The 23,688-nt window shown below is 45.9% G+C and overlaps 1 protein-coding gene across 2 annotated transcripts in view; it reads right to left on the bottom strand.

Moving 5' to 3' along the window:
* Positions 1–21,900, bottom strand: part of CARS1 (cysteinyl-tRNA synthetase 1) — a 1,125,505-nt gene extending 1,103,605 nt beyond the window's left edge. The window contains exon 1 of one of the 2 annotated variants that reach the window (XM_069624151.1): positions 21,800–21,900. In XM_069624151.1, coding sequence (XP_069480252.1) covers positions 21,800–21,821 — 22 coding nt within the window. In that variant the 5' untranslated portion in view covers positions 21,822–21,900. The remainder of the gene's footprint in view (positions 1–21,799) is intronic. The other variant, XM_069624150.1, reaches the window with a different exon arrangement.
* Between the last annotated feature and the right edge of the window lie 1,788 nt (positions 21,901–23,688).

Below are 23,688 nucleotides of genomic sequence, written 5' to 3'. Positions count from 1 at the left end.
GCTTCTCCGATGACTGCTCCAGTAGTATCTAGAACCTGGTTCCAAAACCTGGTCAGTCTGGGACAGTCCAAAGCGAGATGGACAAAGTCGGCTGGTGCTGCTCCACATCGCTCGCATCTTGAGGGAATTTCAGGATGGTGTTTATTTGTTTTTGCTGGTGTGTGATAGGTTTGATGAAGGAAGGTAAATTGGATTAGTTTGAGGCGAGTGTTGAGTGCAATTTTTTGCATTTGCTTGAGGATGAATGACCAGTCTTCTTCAGGGATGGATGTACTGAAGGACTTCTCCCATCTGATTATTGCTCTGGAGTTGTTGGAGGTTGTGTTGGTGATGATGGCTTTGTATAATTGTGAGACCAGTCTACCTTCTCCTTGTGATTGTATTACGTGGTGCAGAAGTTGCCAGGTCGGAGGTTGGGGAGGGAAGTCAGGTAGGAGCGCTTGAAATGTGTAGCGTGTTCTGAAGTAGATAAAGATGTCAAGCGCTGTGGTCCCGCCTCTCATTTTCGCCTGTTCTGGAGTCAGGAAGGTATCATCGGCGAACAGGTCTCCAATAGAATTTATCTTTAGTTTTTCCACCCACTGATGGAAAACTCTTTCAGACGTCAGCGGGATTCCGGGTATGAATTTGATGGGGATGAGTGGACAGTATCTCAATCGTACTTCACATTTTTGTGCGAGTTTTTTCCAGATTTTATACGTCGAGAGTACAACATTCATGGTATTGTTGGCGACTGGGATCTGGCTGAAGATAACCGCCTTCAGTAAGTTGGGTGTCACTAGGGCTCGCTCCACCAGCACGTGGGGTCTGACTGTGTCGAGTACCAATGGCCAAGAAATTGCGCCTGTGTCGCCCAGAAGTATTTCTCCAGGTCTGGCAGGGCCAGACGCCCGTTCGTCACTGGGAGATTCAGTATTGAGTGCGCCACTCTGGCGGGTTTGCCCGCCCACAGCAGATCGAGAACCATACTTTTCAATTTTTTCAGGAAGGATGGTGGCAATAATAAGGGAATGTTTGTGAATAAGTACAGCATCTTAGGCAAGATCACCATTTTAACTAGGGAGGCCCTTCCCCAGAGGGTTAGCGGTAGGGTTTTCCCAACGAGATACCTTCTCCTGTAGTGATTTGGCGGCTACTTCGTAGTTGTCGTGGAACACTTCTTGGTGATTTCGTGACAGTTGCATTCCAAGGTACCGGACTTTGGATGTCTTCCACGTGAGCATGAAGTCATCTGCAAAGGGTTTGGTGGCCGAGGTCAGTGGGAATACTATGGATTTTGACTGGTTGAGTTTCAGCCCAGACGCTGCGCCAAATTTGATCACCTCCCTCATGACCGGGTTCAGATTATACGCGGGGTCTCGTACAAATAGCATGACATCATCAGCATACAGTGAAATGATGAGTTTATGTGGGCCAATGAGGAGTCCTCTTTGTTGTCGCTGTTCTCGCAGGTTAGAGGCAAGTGGTTCCATCACCAAGGCAAATAAAAGAGCTGGCAGCGGGCAGCCCTGCCTGGTACCTTGCCGCAGATTGATGGTAGCTGACTTTGCTGACCCCACTATGATGTTGGCTTGTGGATTGGTATATAACAGGGATACTAGTTGAATGAAGCGTGCTCCCAGTCCCATCCTAGTGAGCACTGCAAACACTGCTTGCTGGGATGGGTTCAACGCTTCCATGACGGCGAACAGCCGTCTGATTCCAAATGTTGTGTTGCGACCTGGTTTGAACCCAGCCTGGTCAGCAAGTACCAGGGTGGGCATCAGTGGCATCAGCCCGCTCGTGAGAACCTTTGCTAGTATTGTATTGTCTAGGTTTAGCAGGGAGGTAGGACGGTAGGATGCGCATTGCTCTGGAGTTTTGTCTTGTTTATGCAAGAGGACAACGTTGGCTTCGCAGGTAGACTTTGGGAGAGCGCCTTTTTCTAGGGCTTCTTCATACACAGCTGCTAGGAGCGGGGCCAGAGTATTCGCAAAGGCTTTATAAAATTCTCCGGTGAGGCCGTCCGGGCTAGGGGCTTTGGATTTAGGAAGAGATTTGATAGCTTCAAGGATTTCTTCTTGTGTGATTGGTTCGTTGAGAGGCTCCCGTAGCTGACTTTCGACCCAAAACAATTCTGTGTCTTCTAAATACTCAAGTGGTAGATCTGAGTTTCCATTCTGTTGGGTGTTATAGAGGTCTTGTTCACGAGGGATTTATACTTTAAAAAAATCAATACCATTTTTTTTTTAAAAAAAAATCAGCCTTGTGCTTCGGAAGAGCGAGGTGCCTTCACCCATGTGGTTAAATATGGAGGCTCAAACAATTGTGCCGTTTAAATTAGAAAGTGTTTGTTTCATGCAAAATGTACCACAGGCTAGCCAATTGTTACCCACAATATCATTCACACAGAACGTATTACTTGCTACGCTGCAAAAGAAAGAGCAAAACATCTGGATTCATAAGAGTTCTGCCTTATGGAACAACCTGACACTCCAAATACATAATAGAATACTTTATTGGAAGAGTAGATTTCCAAGGAAATAATGAAGGTGGGTGATGTTTTAGAAGGCGATCAAATTACCTTTAATATGCAGAGAGAAAAATACAGTTTAAATGTGAGAGAACGAAGGAGATTTCATAATTCAAGTGCCTAAATGTTGCAAAGAATTCTTATGAAAAATACTCTTTTAGCTGATAGTTATGTAAATTATTCAACACTCCTCCTCAGATGGCATCCACTTTTCTCAAACTCATGCTGGGTGGTGAAGTTTTTGATGGATGGGATCACTTGAGACAGAAATGGTCTACAGAGTTAGGCTGTGAGATGGCTGAGGAACAGTAGGTGGAGAGGACTAAAAGTCCTACCAGGATGAAATTAGACCTCAATCTGTGTTTGATATTGGACTCCCGACGAACACACATGTTGGGTCTCTTGGATGATAATGGGTGTTGGTGGTGTAAGAAAGAGGCATTGTTGCACATGTTGCTCTATAGTTGTATTTTGGATAGGATAGGTCTGGTTGCGAATACTAGTATTAATAGATGCTCAAAACAATATTTATTTGAAGAACGTAATTTGGAAATTAGTCATGGTATGAAAATGTGGATGGACAGAGCATTAGTTGTTGCTCAAAGACATCTTGAAAGTGTGGAAAACCAGAAGGAAACCTCATCTTGATAGCTAGATAAATGATCTGCTTGTATTATCCAACTATGAGAAAGTAATGTATAAAAGACAAGAGCAAATTGACTTGTATGAAGATATGTGGATGTTGTTTAATGACATATATGGATAGGATCGAATTGGGAAAAAGTCTTATGATACCTGGACCCCTATTATGTGGTTGTGTAAGATTTGTATGCATACGCCTTTTGTTTGTCTGCTGTGTGTCCTTGACACTAATTTATTATGTAGTCACTTCGGTTAATTTATATTATATAGTTTTAGAACTGTCGTGTCCTATGTGATATCTTAAACTATGTTGAGTTTGTATTCTGATGGGAACAACATCGGCCTTTACTGTGTATATGAAAGTTATCAATAAAAAGAATATATTTTTTAAATATTTTTTCTTAATCTGCTTTTTTTGCAGGAAACGCACGCCCTTACAGGCGCATGTGAAGGATTTGCAAAATCGTGGGGCCCTCCCAAGGGTACTATACCACCTATTCTACTCAGAACCGTAGTGTCATGACTCTTATTCATAAGAGTCTCCAATTTAAACAAAAGGCAGTGCACATAGACCCTCGCAGGGGGTTACGTCTTGCTTTTCAGAACCCTATAGGGTAAGGAAATTGTACTGTTGAACGTATATGGATGACCCCGACTTTTACATACATCTCTCCACACTCCTATCTGGGTTTCCACTTGTCCCAATACGCTGGGGGGTTGGGGGGGGGGGGGGGGTGGTACTTCAATACCATCCTCGATGTCCATTATGACAGATCTGGCTCCAAAGCATGTCAACTATCCAAGGCGGATAAAACTATGCTTGACCTGCAAGTCCAATTCGAACTTGCCGATCCATGGCTACTGCTCCACCCCGACTCTCGCACGTTCTCCTTCTATTCGTCAGTACATGACTCATTCTCGCATTGAGAGATGGCTTATTACAGAAACCCTACTTACGACTATCACCCATGTCTCTATCCTTGCTAGGACGTTCTCTGACCAGTCACCAGTGACAATATCCCTGAGATGGACCACAGACGAACCTAAGACCCGGTCATGGAGACTAAAGCCACACTCCCTGTTGGAGATAGCTTTGAATCCGAACTGGGTACTGATATTGACGATTTCTTTGTTCTAAATTCTGGCACGGTCACATCTCAAGCCACCTTATGGGAGGCATTCAAGACATATATTAATTAGGGGAATTACGATTTCTAAAGAAGCAGGGATCCTCCGGACTATCAGAAGGGACATTACTAAAAGTGAAACTAAACTCACCCTCCTCGAGACTCAGTACACCTCTACACAATCAGCCGGTACGCTCACCGATATAGGTACCGAACCGATGTGTTCCGAGCCCATGTGGAACGCAAGCGTACATTTTTAGACATCACCCAGTCTGCACGGAGATACAGGGAGGGGGAACGCCCTGGCCGGGCTCTCGCTAGGCTGATCCAGCTCGAAAGGGGCACATCACACATCCTGGCGATAGAAAAAGCCGATGACACCCTGGCCCTGTCATCACAGGAGGTCAACGCCGAATTGTGCTCTTTTTACGAGAAACGCTACACCAATACTGACACAGCCAATGACGGTGACTTAAGTACGTTCTTAGACGGTCTTCCGCTCTCGGACCTCTCCTCTGAGACTAGGGACGCCCTTGATGTCTCAATCACATCTGATGAGATATCAAACGCCATAGACTCGTTGGCTTCTGGAAAGGCATCGAGTTTTATAAGAATTACAAATCCCGCCTCATCCCACCACTATTGGCCCTGTGGAACAAGGCATGCCTTACAGGTACTCTACCCCCCTCCCTCTGTGAAGCGATAATAACAGTATTGCCTAAACCGGGTAAACCCCCACACAGTGTGGCTCCTACCGTCCTCTCTCACTTATTAACTGTGACGCTAAATTTTACACTAAAGTCTTTGCCCCTTTGCCCTATGGCTGGTCCCACACATGCGTTACATCATACACCCGGACCAGTCGGGTTTCATTCCAGGCCGCTCTAACTCTTACAACCTGTGTCGACTATTCAACATATTAACCCTCTATTGTGATCCTAGAACTCAAGCAGTCGCAGCAACCCTAGACATGCAAAAAGCCTTAGATTCAGTTTCATGGGGGTTTCTATGGCAGGTACTTGAGAAATGCAACTTCGGACCTCAATTTAGAGCTTGGATCATATTACTGTACTCCGCCCCCGCTGCACCTGTGTTCAACTCAATTCCTGATAGCAAGAGGCACGAGAAAGTGCTGCCCCTTCTCGCCGCTAATTTACGCCTTAGCCATTGGCCGACAGTATACGACAACGACATGCACACAGAGGCCTACGGTTGCCTGTCCACCTGAGATCATCTAACTGTATGCGGATGACGACCTACTTTTCATCCGCCAACCTGAGCTAAACCTTTCCCCAATACTGGGAGACGTTATTTGTTTTGACGAACTGTCGGGCCTCCAAGTAAACTGTACCAAATCCGTGCTTTTCCCGCCGACGGAGGCCACCACCCCTCCCCTCGGACCTCCAGGGATTTGCATGGGCGCAATTAGAGATCACGTACTTGCGCGTAGTAATCACATGTGACCCTGCTACACTATACGATGCAAACTATGGCAAATACTTGGCCAATCTCGTCCGGAAGTGTGCAGGTTGGGCGAAACTTCCAGTTACTCTAGCGGGCAGGATCGCCATCCTTAAAATGGTGGTACTGCCTCAACTACTGTACAGATTCCTAAATATCCCGATATGGCCGGGCCGAGAATTTTTTACAACACTTATTCGAACCATCAATGACTTCCTCTGGCACTCTGGTGCGGTCCGTCTGAAACTGATAACATTAACAGCTCCAGTATAGAAAGGGAGACTTGATGCCTTCAACTACGAGGGGTACTGGATAGCTGCCCAAGCCCATTTCGCAACATTCTGGGTTTATGCCTGCTGACCCTCCCCTCCATGTTAAACTGGAGCGCTCCGCTGCAGACGGCTATGATATCCACTCCTTGGTCCTCCCCCCCCTATGTTGCTAGATTTTAACCTTCCGATCCCTTTGGTGCCACAGTCCTGGCCTTGGTCAAGCTGTGGAAACTGGCGGCGTGCGCCCATTCCACAGGGACTTTCCCTCTCTGGAACTTCCTGCCTAACTCCCACCAGGTGGACGCTGCGACTGTGGACCGAAGGCCGACAGCCGGGCTGCTTACTATCTGAGATGTATTTTAACAGGGCTGCTTCACCAAGTGGTATGACCTGCATTGATTGCTACGGGGTAGGCCCTCTCGCGCCTGCGACGCGCCCTTAAAGTCAGACTCCCTGACTTCCCTGCTATCCCACAAAACGACCCGATTCTATCAGAAATAATTAACACTGCAACCCTTAAGGGGAAGCTCTCTAGACTATACACTGCATTTCAAAGTAGGGCATCCCCACCGTTTACTAAACTCAGGGAATCCTGGGCCAGGGACCTGGGTGTTGAGGTGTGCGATCAGCGCTGGGAATACATGTGTACCCGCTCGCAGACCATCTCTTAACTCTCGTTTCATACTAATTCAGTTCAAGATACTGCATAGGTTCCACCATACACCGATCGGGCTACAACGTATATGTCACGAGACCACTCACCTACATGCCCAAGATGCAAGTCTGTTGATGCAGACTACATACACATGCTATGGTCATGCCCTCAGCTCACCCGGTTCTGGACGGCAGTATGTACATCCCCCTCAAAGATGTTAGAGAGTATTATCACCCAGTCCCCATTAACTTGCCTCTTTTATGAGTTCCCCGCATTAAATCGCGACTTCAAGAGATTGGCGAGCCTGGGTCTGCTTCTTGCAACCCGCTGTATCCTCCTGTTGCGGTTTCGGCCTAGATCCCCTACACATGACCAGTGGCTCCGTGCTCTCACATGGGCGTCAAACACTGAGGAGTGTTGGCTACTGCTGCAACCGAGCAAATCTAGACCAAGGAACATTTGGGGCTCCTTCCGCCTTTACATGTCCTCCTTGTCTGCAGACTCGGGAGACGAGGCTGGTGCGCCGTCATACCCTCTTCCCGTCATTGGTTATTCGGCATGTATTACAATTTCTATGACACATTTTGATTGACTCGCGCTCGTGGATGTATATCATATGTGGACTCACTGCTCTACTATGTTACAGTCTGTTCTCTGTTGCACTGCCAAGCTTAATAAGTAAATATAAAAATACATTTCAAATTTAAAAAAATGAAAGAGCACTGTACAAATATACTAAATGACATCAAAACGTGGCACCAGGTGCAGTGATGGGGTCAGGTACGGAGGATGGTGGAAAAGTGAAGCGAGCTCCCTTTTTGGCAAGTAAGTGAAGCTCAGGCCTGAGCTTCGACAAGATCCACAGGTCGCCTGGCCTGGGCAGCAGATTCCAATGGAGCAGGTCGATAAAGAGCGGAATTGATAGGAGGCACTGGGGGATGGGACAATGAAGTTGAGTGCAGAGGGATCGAGATGGTGAGTAGAAAGGAGGTACAGTCTGACACATACAGAGAAGCAAGGCCATTGATTCCTTTGTAGACTGAGAAGGAACTTAAAAAGGGGTTAGTTGTACACAGAGAGACAATCACCATGCTGTCATTAGGCGGAAGTGAGGGAGGATCTGGGTAGGTTGTAGGGAGTGGGGTAGCAAAGTTTTGGACTTCGTCTAGAGGGAAGGAGGAATAGTGAGGAAGGCCAAAGATTAGGAACAAGTAATAGTCTAGTTTGCTGAGTGCAATGGTGGAGATTAGAGTTTTTGACATGTGGCGAGTCCGAAATTGATGCATTTTCTGAATGTGGAGCAGGTTAACATGACATTGAGAGTATTTGCTAGTGCAAACTGCATTTGTAGGAATTCAATGAAGGCCGTCCCTACCCTTAATCCTTATAAAGTAATACAATGAGTACATCTATTTAAAATCCAGTGAAACTAGAGACACTCACTGTGTCTCAATGAAGTTAGTCCCTGCATGGGATAGCCTCTCGACTGCCTACTCTTCTAGGGACTCTGGCCCCTGCAGGCATTAGGTGGTACTTAGGAAGCCATGAGGCCATCTGGTTTGGAGCCTCAGCATGCAAAGAGGAACTCTCGCTGGAGCTCCAAGTTTGGTCCCTCATAACTTTCTATGGGATATGGAACCTTTGTGGACAGGACATCAGGTATTAACATAGGTTGGAGATGAGAATAGTAGGGGGCGCTGTTGCGCACGACTGGAAATGGCCGCTCGTGTGTAAGCTCCGGCGAGGACGAGGGCCGTAATGCCGAGATATCCGTCGATATAGTCCGGTTCTTCACGACAAACCCCAGAGACGTGTGGCAGGGTATACAGAACCGCCCGGCGGGGTTTCAGGACCCGGGCTGGTGTAGGGCCGAAGCGGCGGCCACACCACCGACACACGCGCCGAAGGACGGAGCAGCCTGAGGCGCGGCCCGGAAAGGTGGGAGGAGCCTGGCCCCAATCTACGCGAGCAGCGGCCGGGAAACAACCGACAGAGCCGCGTGGCAGACGCGCCGCGTATGATCCGAAAGACGAGGAGTAGTGGAGAACTCCTCCTGATGCCACCGGCTGCGCCCAGATAGACACGAGAAGAGGACCGCGGGCGCTGCAGCGGGGCTGACATACTAGCACCCGCACTGGGAAACAGCGAACCCCGAGCAAGGTGCACACGCTCCCACGGAGGGGGTTCGAGGACGTTCTCGAGCCTGTTGGAACCAGGCGGACATCTCAGAGCCCTGCAGCGGCTGCCTGGGGAACTTGCAAGGTAGGCGGACAATTGTAGGAAGCCGGGCCCCCCCTGGCGGGTACCCCATCTGGCGACAGCCACTACGGTGAGCGCACCGAGGCGCTGGGAGGTGGTGATAGTCACAGCCCTGTGGCTGGTCCCTGGGCCCCGCGCTGGACTGGGTCCTCCCAAACTACGCATTAAGCTGGGCAAGGCCATATGGGCAGGAACTGAAGGAACACTGAACTGTGCCCTGATCCCGGGACATGGGAATAGCAGCCTTGGCGAACAGACAGGAGGGGGGCTTAGGAAAACACATTGAAACGGCGGAGGTCTCATGATATAAAACACATCCTGATTCACCCCATGTGCGAGGCCTACGGCAATTTCGCCCGCGAAGAACTGTATAGTTAATGCATTGATTAAGCGATACCACCGTCAGTAAAGGGCCCCCGAAATACTGAGTATTGTGCCGAGGAAAGATTAGACATTGCTCACGCCAACCCCTCGGGAAACATAGGGCACCCTCTGACCACAGTGCAAATCCCAAGGCGATTACTTGTTGGAGTTCGCTGACCCGGGGCTTCTGACAGGGAGGAAATAAGAACGATGCCCAAAGGTTTTGGACCAAAGAAGGGAACAGGAGCCATTGACAGATATACAACGACAATGCGGAAGGAGTCCGAGCGGACGTTAACAGAGGAGGTTTCCCCCTTGGAACAAATGGCTCCTCCACCACCGATGATGGACCCCCAGGCGGTCTTTTTAGCTATGCAACAGGGCTTCTCCTCCCTAAACGAAAAACTCGATGGAATAACAGCGAACGTTGCCACTATCAGATCACAGCTGGATAAAACTACATCACGAATGACCGAAGCAGAGACGAGGATATCTGGCGCGGAAGATGCACTTGAGACCTTGAAGACCACAGTTTCCACGATGGCAATCGAACTGGGAACAGTAAAAGCTAAATGCGAGGATTTGGAGGATAGATCCCGGCGAAATAATATCCGCATTATCGGAATACCGGAGGAAGCAATAAAAGGATCCATGGAAAAGGCAGTGGAGGACCTTCTTCGCAATCTTCTGGGGGACCCTGGATGGTCGGCAATGTTCATTGTAGAACGTGCACATAGATCGCTCGCCCCAAAACCGAAACCGGGTGCATACCCTAGGCCTATAATAGCGAGACTGATAAATTATCGTGACAGAGACTTAATCCTGAAGGCTGCTAGAGAAAAGCAAGAGTTGAGATGGGAAACCAGCGTTATCCGCATCTTCCCAGACTTCACGCTGGCGGTTCAGCAAGAGAGAAAGCAGTTCATAGAGGTCAAGAAACTACTCCGGGCCCGTCAGGTACAATATGCAATGCTCTACCCGGCAAGATTGAAAATCCAGCATCAAAACAAAACATATTTCTTCACGTTCCCAGATGAGGCGGCAAATTTCATTGAAACCCATATACCCGAGCCAACCGCACAAAAGACGAATGGAAATGTCCCCTGAACTAGAGGGTTATCCGACAACAAGCACGTCAATGGAGAACATTAGACTCATGTAATAGCAGGGCCCCCTCCAAGGGAGCCGGAAGTAATAGGGAAGAAATATCGACCATTGCAAATCACGAAGATCGGAGAAAGTCCCGCATGTGTCATCATCAGTGAGAGCAACATGAAGAACCTGGACTGAGTTAACGAAACGAAAAGGCATGGGCACTTGCACTCGCCACAGTTCCCCCTGTAGCAGGTGCACAATATGTGGGATGGGAGGGGGTGGGGAAACATTGAAGTACATAGTTGGAGTTCGGGGAACTATGAGGGAGGGGGGAGGGTGTGGAAAGGTTTTGCGGGAATTGGTTCTGCATTGGGAAGTTTAAGAACAAAAAGCACGTTGGTTCATAGCACTTTGGTTCTAGAGCACGCACTACACATACACCATCAAACACATGGCCACACCTGTGTTATAGATAATGGCTGAACACGACACAGGCACTATTAAAATGCTGAGCTGGAATGTTAGAGGTTTGGGGGCTCGAGTCAAGAGGAGGAAAATATTTGCCTATGTCAACAGACAGAACCCTAAAATCATCTTCCTGCAGGAAACACACATAGGGCCTGAGTACGCGGGTCCATTGGTTGCACATTGGGGGACGCATCAGTACTACACCAAATATTCCAAAAGGGCTAGAGGGGTGGCCATTTTAATTCATAAAGCCCTCCCGTTTACTTGCAGCACCGCCGATTGTGACCCTGAAGGAAGATACGTACTACTTCATGGCACCCTAGGTGACAAAGAGGTGGTCCTATTAAATGTATATGGCCCCAATATAGACGATGCAGAGTTCTATACAACATTATTTGGAAAACTTGCATCTTATCCCACGGCCAGATTGTTAATCGGGGGGGATTTTAACACGATTCTTGACACACATCTAGATCGTACCTCAACACAACAGAGGGCATTGTCGAGAGCGGCGCAGAATATACTCACCCACATGGCTGACCTGAATGTGAAGGATGTATGGAGGGTGTTAAACCCGCTGAAAAGGGAATATACATATTACTCCACTGTACATGACATGCATTCTCGAATTGATCTATGGCTGGTAGATGATGAGGTGTTAACATGGACTGAGAACGTACACATCTATCCCAGAACATATTCTGATCACTCCCCGATACAGATAACGCTGTGCATTCCAGATGCTAAAGTGGGGAGAGCACCATGGAAATTCAAACCGGCGGCCCTACAAGACCTGGTGTACAAAACTGCACTGACAAGATACATACAGGATTATTTTGACATAAATGAGAATTCAGTAGCTAGACAGGCCATATTGTGGCAGGCGTTTAAAGTCTGTATTCGTGGTAACTCAATCTCCACAGAGGCGGGAGTCCTCAAAGATATCAGGGGAAGATTGGCGCGCCTGGAAACACACATAGCCTCTCTTCAATCGTTATATGCACACACATCATCCGCACAACTGAGCTTGGAGATTAAGCTAAAATTAGACGAATACAAGGAAGAGGCGGACCGTGAGATCCGATATTTCGACAGGCCAAGAGCTGCCCGCAGATACGGGGAAAGTGAGCGCCCAGGTAGACTATTAGCCAGAACAATAAGGGGTGAGGGGGGCCATGCAACAATACCATGCATAACGCTAAAGGACGGCACAGTTACCACCGACAATGCTAGAGTACAGGAGGTGTTCTATGAATACTATAAGGCATTGTACTCCCCTCAATGTAATGCAACGGAAGAGGAGATTGATGAATATCTCTCCCGCATACCAACAACATTATTAGCAGATGTTACTAGAGAATCACTTGAGAATCCGATAACGGAGGCAGAGATAGCAGAAGCTATAAAAGCCTTGCCTAACGGTAAGGCCCCAGGGACGGATGGCCTCGGAGCAGAATTTTATAAGGAATTCAGTTCTATCTTGGTTCCTAGGCTACACGCCGTCTGGGTAGAGGCCTTAGACAAAGGGGAATTACCTGAGACCACCAGGGAGGCGGTGATTACACTATTACTCAAACCAGGTAAATCACCAGAGGAATGCGGCTCGTATAGACCCCTGTCATTAATTAATACGGATGCGAAGATTTTTGCGAAAATACTGGCAACCCGATTTTCATCACTTATGCCCCATATGGTCCACCAAGACCAAGCGGGGTTTATCCTGGGCAGATCCACGGCAACGAATATTAGGAGATGTTACAATATATTGTCCAAATTAGCCCCCGAAACACAGGGAGTGGCAGTGTCTCTTGATATGCATAAAGCATTCGATACAGTTTATTGGCCCTTTCTATTCGGGGTTATTAGAAATTATGGGTTTGGCCCTTATATCATGAAGTGGATACGGGTACTATATGCGCATCCCTACGCCAAGATTAGAGTCAACGGCACTCTGACGGAGATATTAGAATTATTCGGTGGAACCAGGCAGGGATGCCCTCTATCGCCACTGCTGTTTGCCCTGGTGATAGAGCCACTAGCGGATATACTGCGGTCACGCTACAGCACATTTGGTCTGAGGGTAGAGGGTAGACTCCATATCATCAATCTTTATGCTGACGACATCTTGTTGTACTTACGGGATCCAGATCGTACGCTAGCCAAAATTCTCGCTGAAGTTAATAAATTTGGAGACTTCTCGGGCCTGCGTCTTAACCGATCCAAATCGGAGATCTTCCCGCTTACAAAAAATACCGTGGTACCTAATGATCTACATGGCCTCATTTGGAGCCCTGTGCATATCAAATACCTGGGGGCACACATAGCCAGAACAGCACAATTGACACGGGCCTTAACTATAGCGCGCTGGCGGACGCATTATGTATTAAGATAAAGCGTTGGGACGCTCTACCAATCTCGATGATGGGAAGAATAGCCCTTATTAAGATGATAGTGTTACCAAAACTGTTTTATTTGTTTAGCACTGTGCCGGTTTGGCCGGGCCGAGCCCTGTTTACAAGGATGAGTGGTGCGTGTATCTCCTTTGTGTGGGGGGGGCACCCCAGGCTGAGCTGGAGGTTGTTAACAAACACATACACCAGAGGGGGGCTAACAGCACCTGACCTAGAGTTATATTACTTATCAGCACAGGCGCACTACACAGCGCAATGGGCCGCTGTCTTCATAGATCCAGGTACCCCATCGCTAGGCACAACTGAACAAGAGGCAATTACCGCACTACACCAAATGACCACAACATCACACACACATCATAACTCCATAGACCCCACTAAGGTGACGGTTACGGCCTGGGTCAAGCTGGCAGACATATATGGTAAAGACAGGCTATATCATCCGAGTATGCCGATTTGGGGAGATCCTCGGACACCATTTACTCTAGACGGGGAAGTGGCCACACACTGGTCTTCCAAAGGTATATCCCAGTGGGGACAACTATTCTCAGGAAAGCTCTTTGTAAAATGGGAAGACATCCAGGAAACGGTGGGAAGGTCCAACTGTTATAAAAAACAATATATGAGGGTGAAAGCAACGATGGGAAAATTACTCCCCACCTTTCCCAATGAACCGGAGATTAATATGGGATTAGGGTATATGTTCACAGGGAGGACACAGAAAATCACAGCCTCAGCACTGTACAAAGTTATAATGCAAACACGCCCGATACCTGAAAGCGCATCCAAAGCCAAATGGGAACAGGATCTCGAACAGCAAATCGATGATCACGAGTGGGCTAAGATCTGTGAACTCACTAAACATATATCCTGCAACGCCAGGTATAGGCTAATACACTACAAAATAGTACACCGCACCCACTACACCCCAGCTAAGCTCAGATTAATTTACCCCGCTCTGTCGGGGGAATGCCCAAGATGCAGGGCTGAAGACGCAAACATTCATCATATGCTATGGGCATGTATAAAATTAGGCGAATACTGGAAGGAGGTGTGTGCAGCTCTAGACGAAATGGCAGATCAACCAGTAGAATGGTTACCACGGTTATGTTTATTGGGCGTGACAGGGAAAATGGACCCAACCTGGCGAAAGCTGCTAAACCTTGGCTTATTGATTGCAAAGAGAGTGATACTTATGAGGTGGAAAAGTGCAACCCCCCCGACGAAGGCAGATTGGGACAACGACATGCTATGGACTAAAGATACAGAAGAACTGTATATTGATTCGGTGCTGCCCTCCTCAAAACCGAGGAATATATGGGCCAGGTATAAGCAATATTTAACAGACAAGGTGGAGAGTGAAAATACCGAAATTATGGTACCATGATATGTATGCATGTAATGTGCTAAATATGCTGTATGATTTGTATGTGCTTACCTCGTGCAACGTTAAATAAAGTTGTTAAAAAAAAAATTAAAAAAAAACATAGGTTGGAGATGTGCCCACGGACCAGTCATAAAAAAGATCATTCAAAGAAAAAATATTAGTTTGCGAGAATGTGTGAGTTTTGGGGAATAGGGAGGCATAATTTTTCCAGTCTGTTGGCACAGAGAAACACAAGGCAGAATGTGGGACGTACATAAATAAATTGTTGAGACAGACTGAATGGTTTGCCTTGCGCACTCACATCATGGAGAGGGCGGGGGGGCATGAAGATATATTGTCATGCTAGATCGCAAGATTTCATTTGGGCACAGAAGCATGAAAGGGGGAGAAGCATGAGCATGTACTGTGGTTGACCTAAGCACAGTCATAAAAAAGGGGCAAGCATGGGCATATAGGGGGTCATTACGAGGTTGGAGGCAGCCATGGCACCATTAGCGCCATGGCTACCCCCTTACCGCATCACGGGTCCGGGTTCCCGGAATAGGGACTTACCGAGTCATTCCGACCTTGGAGGATCCGGTAAATCCCCATTCCAGGAACCCTTCCCCATTCCCATTTGAACCCCCATAGGGCTAATTAGCTATTAGCGGGCCCGTTATTAGCTCTGAAGTCCCTGAACGGGTCCCTTCCATAACAGGACCCGCTAAGGGACCTCGTAGTAGGGCGGTAAGGGATTACCGGCACAGGTGCCCTTCCCAGTGCCAGTAATCCCTTACCGCCCACCTCATAATGACCCTCATAATCTTCATACAGGCCTCATAAGAGCACGGCACTCACTTCCTTGCTCTTACGATGCCAGAGGGCATGCGCAATACAGGTGTACCAAGCAACAGCAGCATTCAGTTACATTGTTTAGTACGTATATGGCACTCCTCACAGCCGACACTAGGGGCAATGACTATGTGGAGGCTGGAAGTTCTCCCCCACCCCCTGACCCCAAACTAAACCTGGAAAATCCAGAGGTGGCAGATCCCCCTCCGGAGATTGCAAAAATCTACAGAGAGTAGAGCTCAGCCGGGAAACCTTCTTATATTAGCCTTCATTGTTCTGGATCATCAGCTGAGAGCAGACAAAAGCAGAGTCATCAGCTGTGTGATGGAGGACCATTAACATGTCAGTGTGACATTCCCACCTCTTGTCACACAATGTTACTGCATGTAGAGCGCCTATGTAAAGTAATCGCTAAAGGCCAGGTTTAGTGTATTTGTTTAAAACATGTTATTACAACTGCTCATTATGTGCAAACCTGCTGATTTAATGGGCAACATGAAAAATAGCAGCACGCATTCAGTTTAACATGCAGCTTTGAAAGAATTGCCTGTGGAAATTGCAGTCTCCACGTGTTGAGCCCTAACAGCCTTTACCTGTGTTTCACAAATATATCACTTGTTTACTGTGGGCTTTCTGTATTTTCCATTTTACAAATGTATTGCGTGACTTTTTTCCCCAAATGTATTTTCCATCTTGCGCTGTATGTGACTGTATATTAATTTCCCCTGCCTATGAATCTACCCATTTGTCCCCGACTACTGTGTTTGTGCTGTTTACACTCGTAGTTTATTTCTGCCAAGTGCTTGGGTGTTCTCCTAGGTTAGTATTTCGTCCTGCATTTGGTATTTGCATTGATGCTTCACTGTACTTCGTTCCAACATTGCCGGCTCACTCCGTATTATACTGTATGTTATGACCTCTATAGTTGATGGTTTTCTGGCACAGTGGTCATAGCCCACCATTTAACCTGTGTTCCTGCACTGTATGACTAGCAGACATTGTCTTGAGAGAAGGAGAGATTTGTATGTCTGCGCGAGACCCTGTCTTGCTATGTATGCGGACCTGTATCGAGTTCCTGCTATTGTGTTTAGTCCACTCGGTATCCCCTGCACCGTGTGGTATGTGTATGGAAGTTGTGCAACTCCAGCCATGCTCCTGCCCCAGGACTCCATTCCCCCAGAAACCAGTTCCCATTGTTTTTAAACCTGTTACCAGTCAACAGCTACCAGCATTTACAGCCAGTGTAATCTACAGCTTAGGGCTTGCCCTGTACATCTCTTCCTGAGAACCACCTTCCCTCCCCAGTAATAGCAATCTAACAATCTGGTCTACCATTTTCCCACTGGTCATACACCCTGTAATGTTCACCCCCTTCCTGTCACCAAGCCCTGTGAACAGCACAGAAACTAGTTCCCCCTGTTCATAGGGATGGGGGGCTCTGAAGGGGCTTGTGTCCTACACTCTGTAAGTTTCCTCCCCTTTGTCCTCTCACCAAGCCTCCCTAGGCCCTGCAACCAGCCAGAAATGGGTTCCATCTGTTGTGCCCATCATGGGGGTGGGTGTGGGCCTGGCTGTGGAGTAGAGGGGGAACGACAGACTTAAAAGCATTTGAAGAGAGAACCTGAGCTCTCTCTCTCTCTCTGGCTGCTGTAGGTGGTATGCAGACTGGTGGGGGCAGAGAAGCTGAGGAGGCCCTTTCAGCAGGTACCCTGTCCCTGTTTTCCCTTCTCCGTTATTCCCCTTTTTCTCCTCCCTCTCCCCCAACCTGCTCTATTTTTCCTCCAGTTGGCTTCTCCGTCTCTGAATCCCTGTGCCTCCTCGCTTCCCAGTCTCTCTCTCTCCCACTACTTCCCAGCTGTGCATTATTTCTTCTCTCTCCCCCATCTCCCTCGCCCTCTCTCCTCCTTCCGATCAGCCTCCCCACTCGACCTTTTCCATACCCTTCCCTTCCTCCCTTGGGTCCCTTCTCCCCCCTGCATCCAAGGGTACTCCCCCAGACTATCGGTCCCATGCAAGCGGTTGTGCCTAGCTAGTATGTTTGACACATGGCTAGGGTGGGGCATTGATGGCTGCAGCAGAGTGCAGGCAAACATCCATGTCCAGTGTGCCCCATGTACACTGCTGGCAATAAGTCTATTTCTATGCCTGTAATAAATCTGTTCTGCAAAGACTTTGTTGTGTTCATTGGTTTTCCCACTATTTGGTGTAGCCAGCCCGTATTACCAGAGGGGGAACATAGTCCGTCTGGCTACACAACGCACTCTCACCGGGTCTGTTGATTCGTAGGCCTAAAACTGTGGCTTTGCCTCATGTCTTCCCACATGGCCTTCCCCATTTTGGCCTGTCTCCCAAGTCCACATCACAAGATTGCAACTTTCCATAGATTTAAATGAAATTCTTGTTCGCAAATCAGACATATTTCCAAAAGCAAACTCTCTGCCCTTCTTTGATGTTTTCAGAGATTGAGGGTCCTTTTTTGAAAGCAGGTGTATGGTGAAATTACAAAAAGCATCAGTTATTTGTTCTGCAGGTCAAATATGTGCACAGCACAAATGCATACAACTGCAGCTTCTTGAAAGAAATTGACGGTTACCAAGTACAAACATTTTCTAAAACTCTAAACCACAATTTGGTGTAGCTTACTGTAAGGTTTGCATTTTTGGGGGACTGCAACATTATCCAAAACAATAAAACTGATTTATTTGTAAAATGCTGACCAAATGGTTTTGTCACACAGTTTGGTAAATCCCATGCATCGCCTGGCCTAGATTTTGCCATCACAATAGAGCCTTTGCTTTATGCCGAGCTGTGCATTCAATTAAGGTCTGTTTCACGCTTACAGAGAAGTAATCAGATTAAGAAACATGCATGCATACTACCACAACCATATCTCCTCCCCCTCATTCATATGTTTGCACTTTCACTGAATTAGTTTGCCTGTTGGCTAATCTACCTTTCCTATTCTCCCCCCAACCGTCTTCCCCACTATGCACAGACTCTGGCACCCAAGCAAGGTCATAATATGTCACCTCTCGGACAAAATTCAGCTGCTGTTTGACCACTACGGTGGTGATGGGCACAGCAGAAATATTGTATAACATATACATAACACATGCATATTACAGGCATCTCAGGTTGGCTCTTAGATTGCCATTAGATTGTATTCTGGTACAGGCAGTCCTTTGTAAAAACAAACTGCAAATACTTTACAAGCATACAGTTGTGATCTAAAACGTATGGACTTGCCAAACATCCATCATTTACCAGGACAACTGAAGACACAACACACAAATATGCAATGTGGAGCATAAACATTTGCAAACAGTACCACCAGAAAACCTTTGGCACACAAATAGACTGGTTAATGGCAGAAGTCTGTGTGGTCCTGGGCAAATCACTCTACATAAAAAGATTGTATTTTCTTTGGCTGACAAAAATTGAATAACCTGGAACTGAATAAGTGAAGTGCTAACTACAAAAAAAGCCTCACTCATGCATGGTCTCATGCATGGTTTCATATACCACAATGTTTGGTCCATGTATAACAATTTACATGATAAATGCTATGTTGCACATCACATGCTGAAATGCCCTTTAGTCTAGCCATTTCTCATGACACCATCAATTGTGAGCCATGGTACGCTCCTACACGAAAAGTAAAATAAATTAAGTAATACAATATTTGGTTGGCAAGAAAGCTTTCGTGGGCCTTCACTGTGTAAGGAGTCTGACAGCCTAATTTAATCTTAGCACCTCTGTGCCCCACATCAGTTTAGGGAACACTGGCCATATAATCTCCATCTGCTACACAGTTTGTGAGTGGGGTGGTGCAGGGATTTCAGCATGGGGTCAGCTTTCGTAACCTAGAAGCTTGACAACTTCCATAAAAACCGTTCCTCCACTCTCCCACACCATTCAAGACATGTATGGGATACCACCTGCTGCTCCAGGTTTGCAGACTACTGCTTGCATCGTTACAGCCCGATACTATCCGATCCAAAAGAACTGTGCCGTTTGCATGAATTAATCCTGGCCAATATAATTTCTCTGAGCAGCTAGCGGTTACGTTTTATTTAAAACCTTATATACACACACATCACTTTTTGGCTTTGGTGAAAAGCAGATAGTCATTAAAAAAACAAGACCTAGCCATTGCGTCACCCAGCCCACAGACAAAGGTTATAATGTTGCTTCCCCTGACATTACATAGGTTAAAGGTTGCATCATGAAGTTCACCCCCAACGAATATACCTAAAGTCGGCAGACATAGCTGACGCCCAGTCAGTTCTCTGATAGCATAGCAGTGTTTCTCGATACACTCTTCGTCTATACACCGCACAATTTCTGCCTCAGCCACATAGGAGTATCTATCTCCCTGATTTAGTGTTATGTGATTAGGAACGGAATACAAGTATTAGTCATAACAAAAAAAATCAAACAACGGTTAGAGTTAACTTATCTGAATTATTCCTAAAAGGTTTCATTCACAACAATGATGATCACAGTTAGCGCTTAGAAATCAAAATATGATGCCTCGCATTTCATTGTATTTCATTTTTCCCTACATGTTTTCTCTGTGTGTTCGTCACGTTGCCATTTGTTAATTCTGGACTGTGTACTTATGTTGATAAATGAATCGTGTGGCTTGCAATATATCTTTATCTGTTGATGTATTAGTGTACATTACTGATGTATTGTTATTAGATGAATACTATAGACCCGGAAGAAAGAACAATATGGTCTAAAATGCATTGGTCCGACTAACATCTGCGCCACTGTTTTTATAAATTAAAAAATACACTAAAAATGGAACCACTGCCTATGATCAATGCGGTGAACAATTGAAGAATTTGCATCAAACTAAAAAAAGATTTATTTCTGAGAAAACCAACCACACAGTGGTTTTTAGGGTGTGCAACCCTCAACGAAGGCTATTGAGCCTAGGTCTTTTTCGTTCATTTCACATTTCGAGTACACAGTATGGAGGCACTTTACCCCACTTACATGTTATAGTTACTCGTTTCCTAAAGACAAAATTGACAGTACCGTAATCAAAACACGCAGTGTCTGCTTGGGACTTGAAATTACCAGTTCGTTTTCTGGTCTTTTTTGTTTTGCAAGGGACAATTAGGTAGTCAGGGTTGGACCCACGCAGAAACGGAGGGCTGCCCCAATTTTAATATGGCCAGCATATATACAAGTACATCAGCCAAGTATACAACCAAAAAATAGGGGGAAAACTCAAAAAAGAAAAAGAGAGAGTAAAAATACTCTCAACATAAAAATGGGAAATTGAGACATAAGATTCCTGTACCCCTGCTTTCACCCACACAGTCACATGGATATTTGGACCAGTAGTTCTACAGGAAGACCCTATTATTACTGTCTGATCTGAAGAATGAAAAATGTATCTTTTAAATGTGTATGACTAACTAGGTGCAAAGAAATAGTTACCACAAAAACATGTTTTACTCACTTATAAAAACAATCCCATTGGGAATGGAAGTTACTTTTTGACTGTCTAAAAAAATAATTTCACTCCCAAAAAGGGCGTTAAAAACGGCACTTCAAAATATTACCTATTAGAGTACTGAGTATGGCCCTGCATGGTCTACCCGTTGCTTGATATCTTATTGCTATGTTGTGCCTGAATATTTTTTTTTCATTTGCAAATAAATCTGTGCCCAACATTGTTTTCAATGTTCAGACGTGAGGTTTTAGCACTTTCAACACTCAATATAGCCCCAAAATTAAGGCTGAGCATTATTTGCATGGTATGGGACACGGAGGTGTCCGAATGCCACGGTTATAAAACAAAACGTGATACTTCTCCTGTAGTGGTGAGGAGGTGTGTTTGAAAGATGAAGTGCAGGTGAAGAAACCAAGCTGGTGAAATAGGAAAAGCTGTAACCTAGCGAAGCTGTGCAATGGAACATGTACAGATGGAGATGGACTCCTAGCAGATGTCAGACAATGGAACTGGCAGGAAGCTTGTTTAGAGTGTGCCAATGGAGCTAAATGCATCTGCGGTGCTGTGACAGCACCTGACTCGGAGTCCCCTGTACTATCTGCTTCAAACAGTGCCCTACTTTCTCTGGCAGTTTCTACTTCCAGAGCAAAGGGAGCCCCTGTGATCGCTTGTCCATGTGTATTTTGAGATCATGCTTGCTATACACCAGTTCGCCTGCCATGGGTTGCACATCTTCGAATGTGTACCGCATGTAGCAGAATCCAACACGGGAGCAAATGGCAACACCGACGCTGATATCTGAAAGACGGGAACCCATACCTCGACACAACCCATACCCTCACTCACTCTGCTGCACTCCAGACTCCATGCTCGTTCTTTTTCACAGTTCTGATGCAATGGCAGAGAGCAGTTCCTATTAGAGAAACGGACCTAGCGACGTATCCAGACTACGCGTCATGCACATTTCATTCTTTGTAACGCTAGCCCTTCAATGCCTCGTGATCATTTAATGAGCGGGATGGCAGCAGCTGGAGTAAGAATAATGCAGCAAAGCTGTCTTGCGCGCACCGTGCTTTGACAACGAGGTCGAGAGTAAAGTAGCCAGGTTCCTACGCACCATCCAGGCGGATCGGCGGCGACTGAAACAAGTTGGTTTTGGGGTGGCCCTTTGTTCGGGGGCAGTAGGTCCATAGAAATCAATATCAGAGAGGGGGAAAACCAGAGGGAACGAATAGAACGAGGGGCCAGGTGGGGACACAAACAAATAACAAATAAGGATCAACAGGCCAAACTGTTCTAAGTAATTATTTTACCAATGTGTTAAAATGGTGATATAATGCAAGTTCGGAGCAGGGGTAACACAATAAAAGGTTTGCATCGTTATTATACGCCATAAAAAGGCAACTTCTGTTCAGTTCCTGCAAAAATGCCCTAAAAAAACGTACAAAGGCATTTGGTAATTCAAGTGCTTTACAGTGTGTTTTTCATTGAACACGTTTTACCATTATTTGTTGCTGGACCATGAAATCAATTAATGAAAAAATGCATAGACATATAAATGAACTGCCTGCAAAGAATTCACACCCATCCCCTTCCTCATGTATCTACAAGGTCCAACCCACAGTACCTTGAAGTGCACTTCATTCAAACTTACCAATTACAATGCCAACTTGACAGTTTAACAGTCTTCATTAAAGTGCTCACTCAATGATGTGAATAGATAACTCATACAAATATTTCATCTAACCTTTCCCCATAATTTTAAGCTTAATAATGATAATAATATTGTGCCTTTATCTTGTGCTTCATAGCGCTACCTCCTTCATCAAAGTGCTGTGAATATGTGTTATTTCTATCCAATTTAATGGTAAGGTTATGTTTTTTGTATTTTTATTAAGGGCATTAGTTTGTTACAAACTTTAACAATATCACATAATACTAAGTATGTCATTTATCCGATACAGATGCTATTGGCCTGCAAGTAAAGATGAGTGAATCATACCAATTTAACAAAGTAGGGTCAATCTTTTTTTACATTTTTGCCAACCAGGGTAGATTCACTTTCACATGCACCACCGAGTTTGCAGCAAATATTCAACTAAAACTGGTTGCTAACAATGTTGGCATAAGAGCAAAGTTCCCATAAAATTGATAATACTTAGCAAACCGTTCTTCACATTGTGTAAAGCGGTGCCTAGTCGGTTCAATTTTCCTCTGTTGTAGTCTACATTTACGAGATTCTCTAGTTATACCAAGGCGGGTGTCCCAAGAGCATGAGAGATGGTAGCAGATTTAACCTTAATAACGTTATGAATCTGCGTAGATGTGGGTCGAATGTGTGAATAAGGTGTGAATAACGTAACTAAATGGCTTAGCCAACAGGAACTATATTCCAGTAGTGCTTTCTTTTGGGCAAGATATGTAATATCACTGATGCATCCCATTCCATTGCCTTCAGAGTTAAATCCTTTTAATGATGGAAACATTCTGTGTTATATCCATGGTTGGTTGATGCTAGCTTGAAATGTCATACTTTCAGTTGTATAACTATATATAACCTTATCCTGTTTATTCGTAGATTTAAACAGAGGACATTATAAGGATAAAAGAGAGGGTGTATCTGCAGACTGAATGTTATACAGTAGAAGGTTTTGCTTAATTTGTAAGAGTGTTTCAAGCGATACTAGTTGTAGTTCAAGTCACAATACTTCAATGGGCACAGATAAGGGCAAACC

Source organism: Ambystoma mexicanum, chromosome 11, assembly GCF_040938575.1.
Source record: "Ambystoma mexicanum isolate Mex_15411 chromosome 11, UKY_AmexF1_1, whole genome shotgun sequence".
Taxonomy (NCBI): Eukaryota; Metazoa; Chordata; class Amphibia; order Caudata; family Ambystomatidae; genus Ambystoma; species Ambystoma mexicanum.
This window is presented reverse-complemented; position numbering and strand designations above follow the sequence as displayed.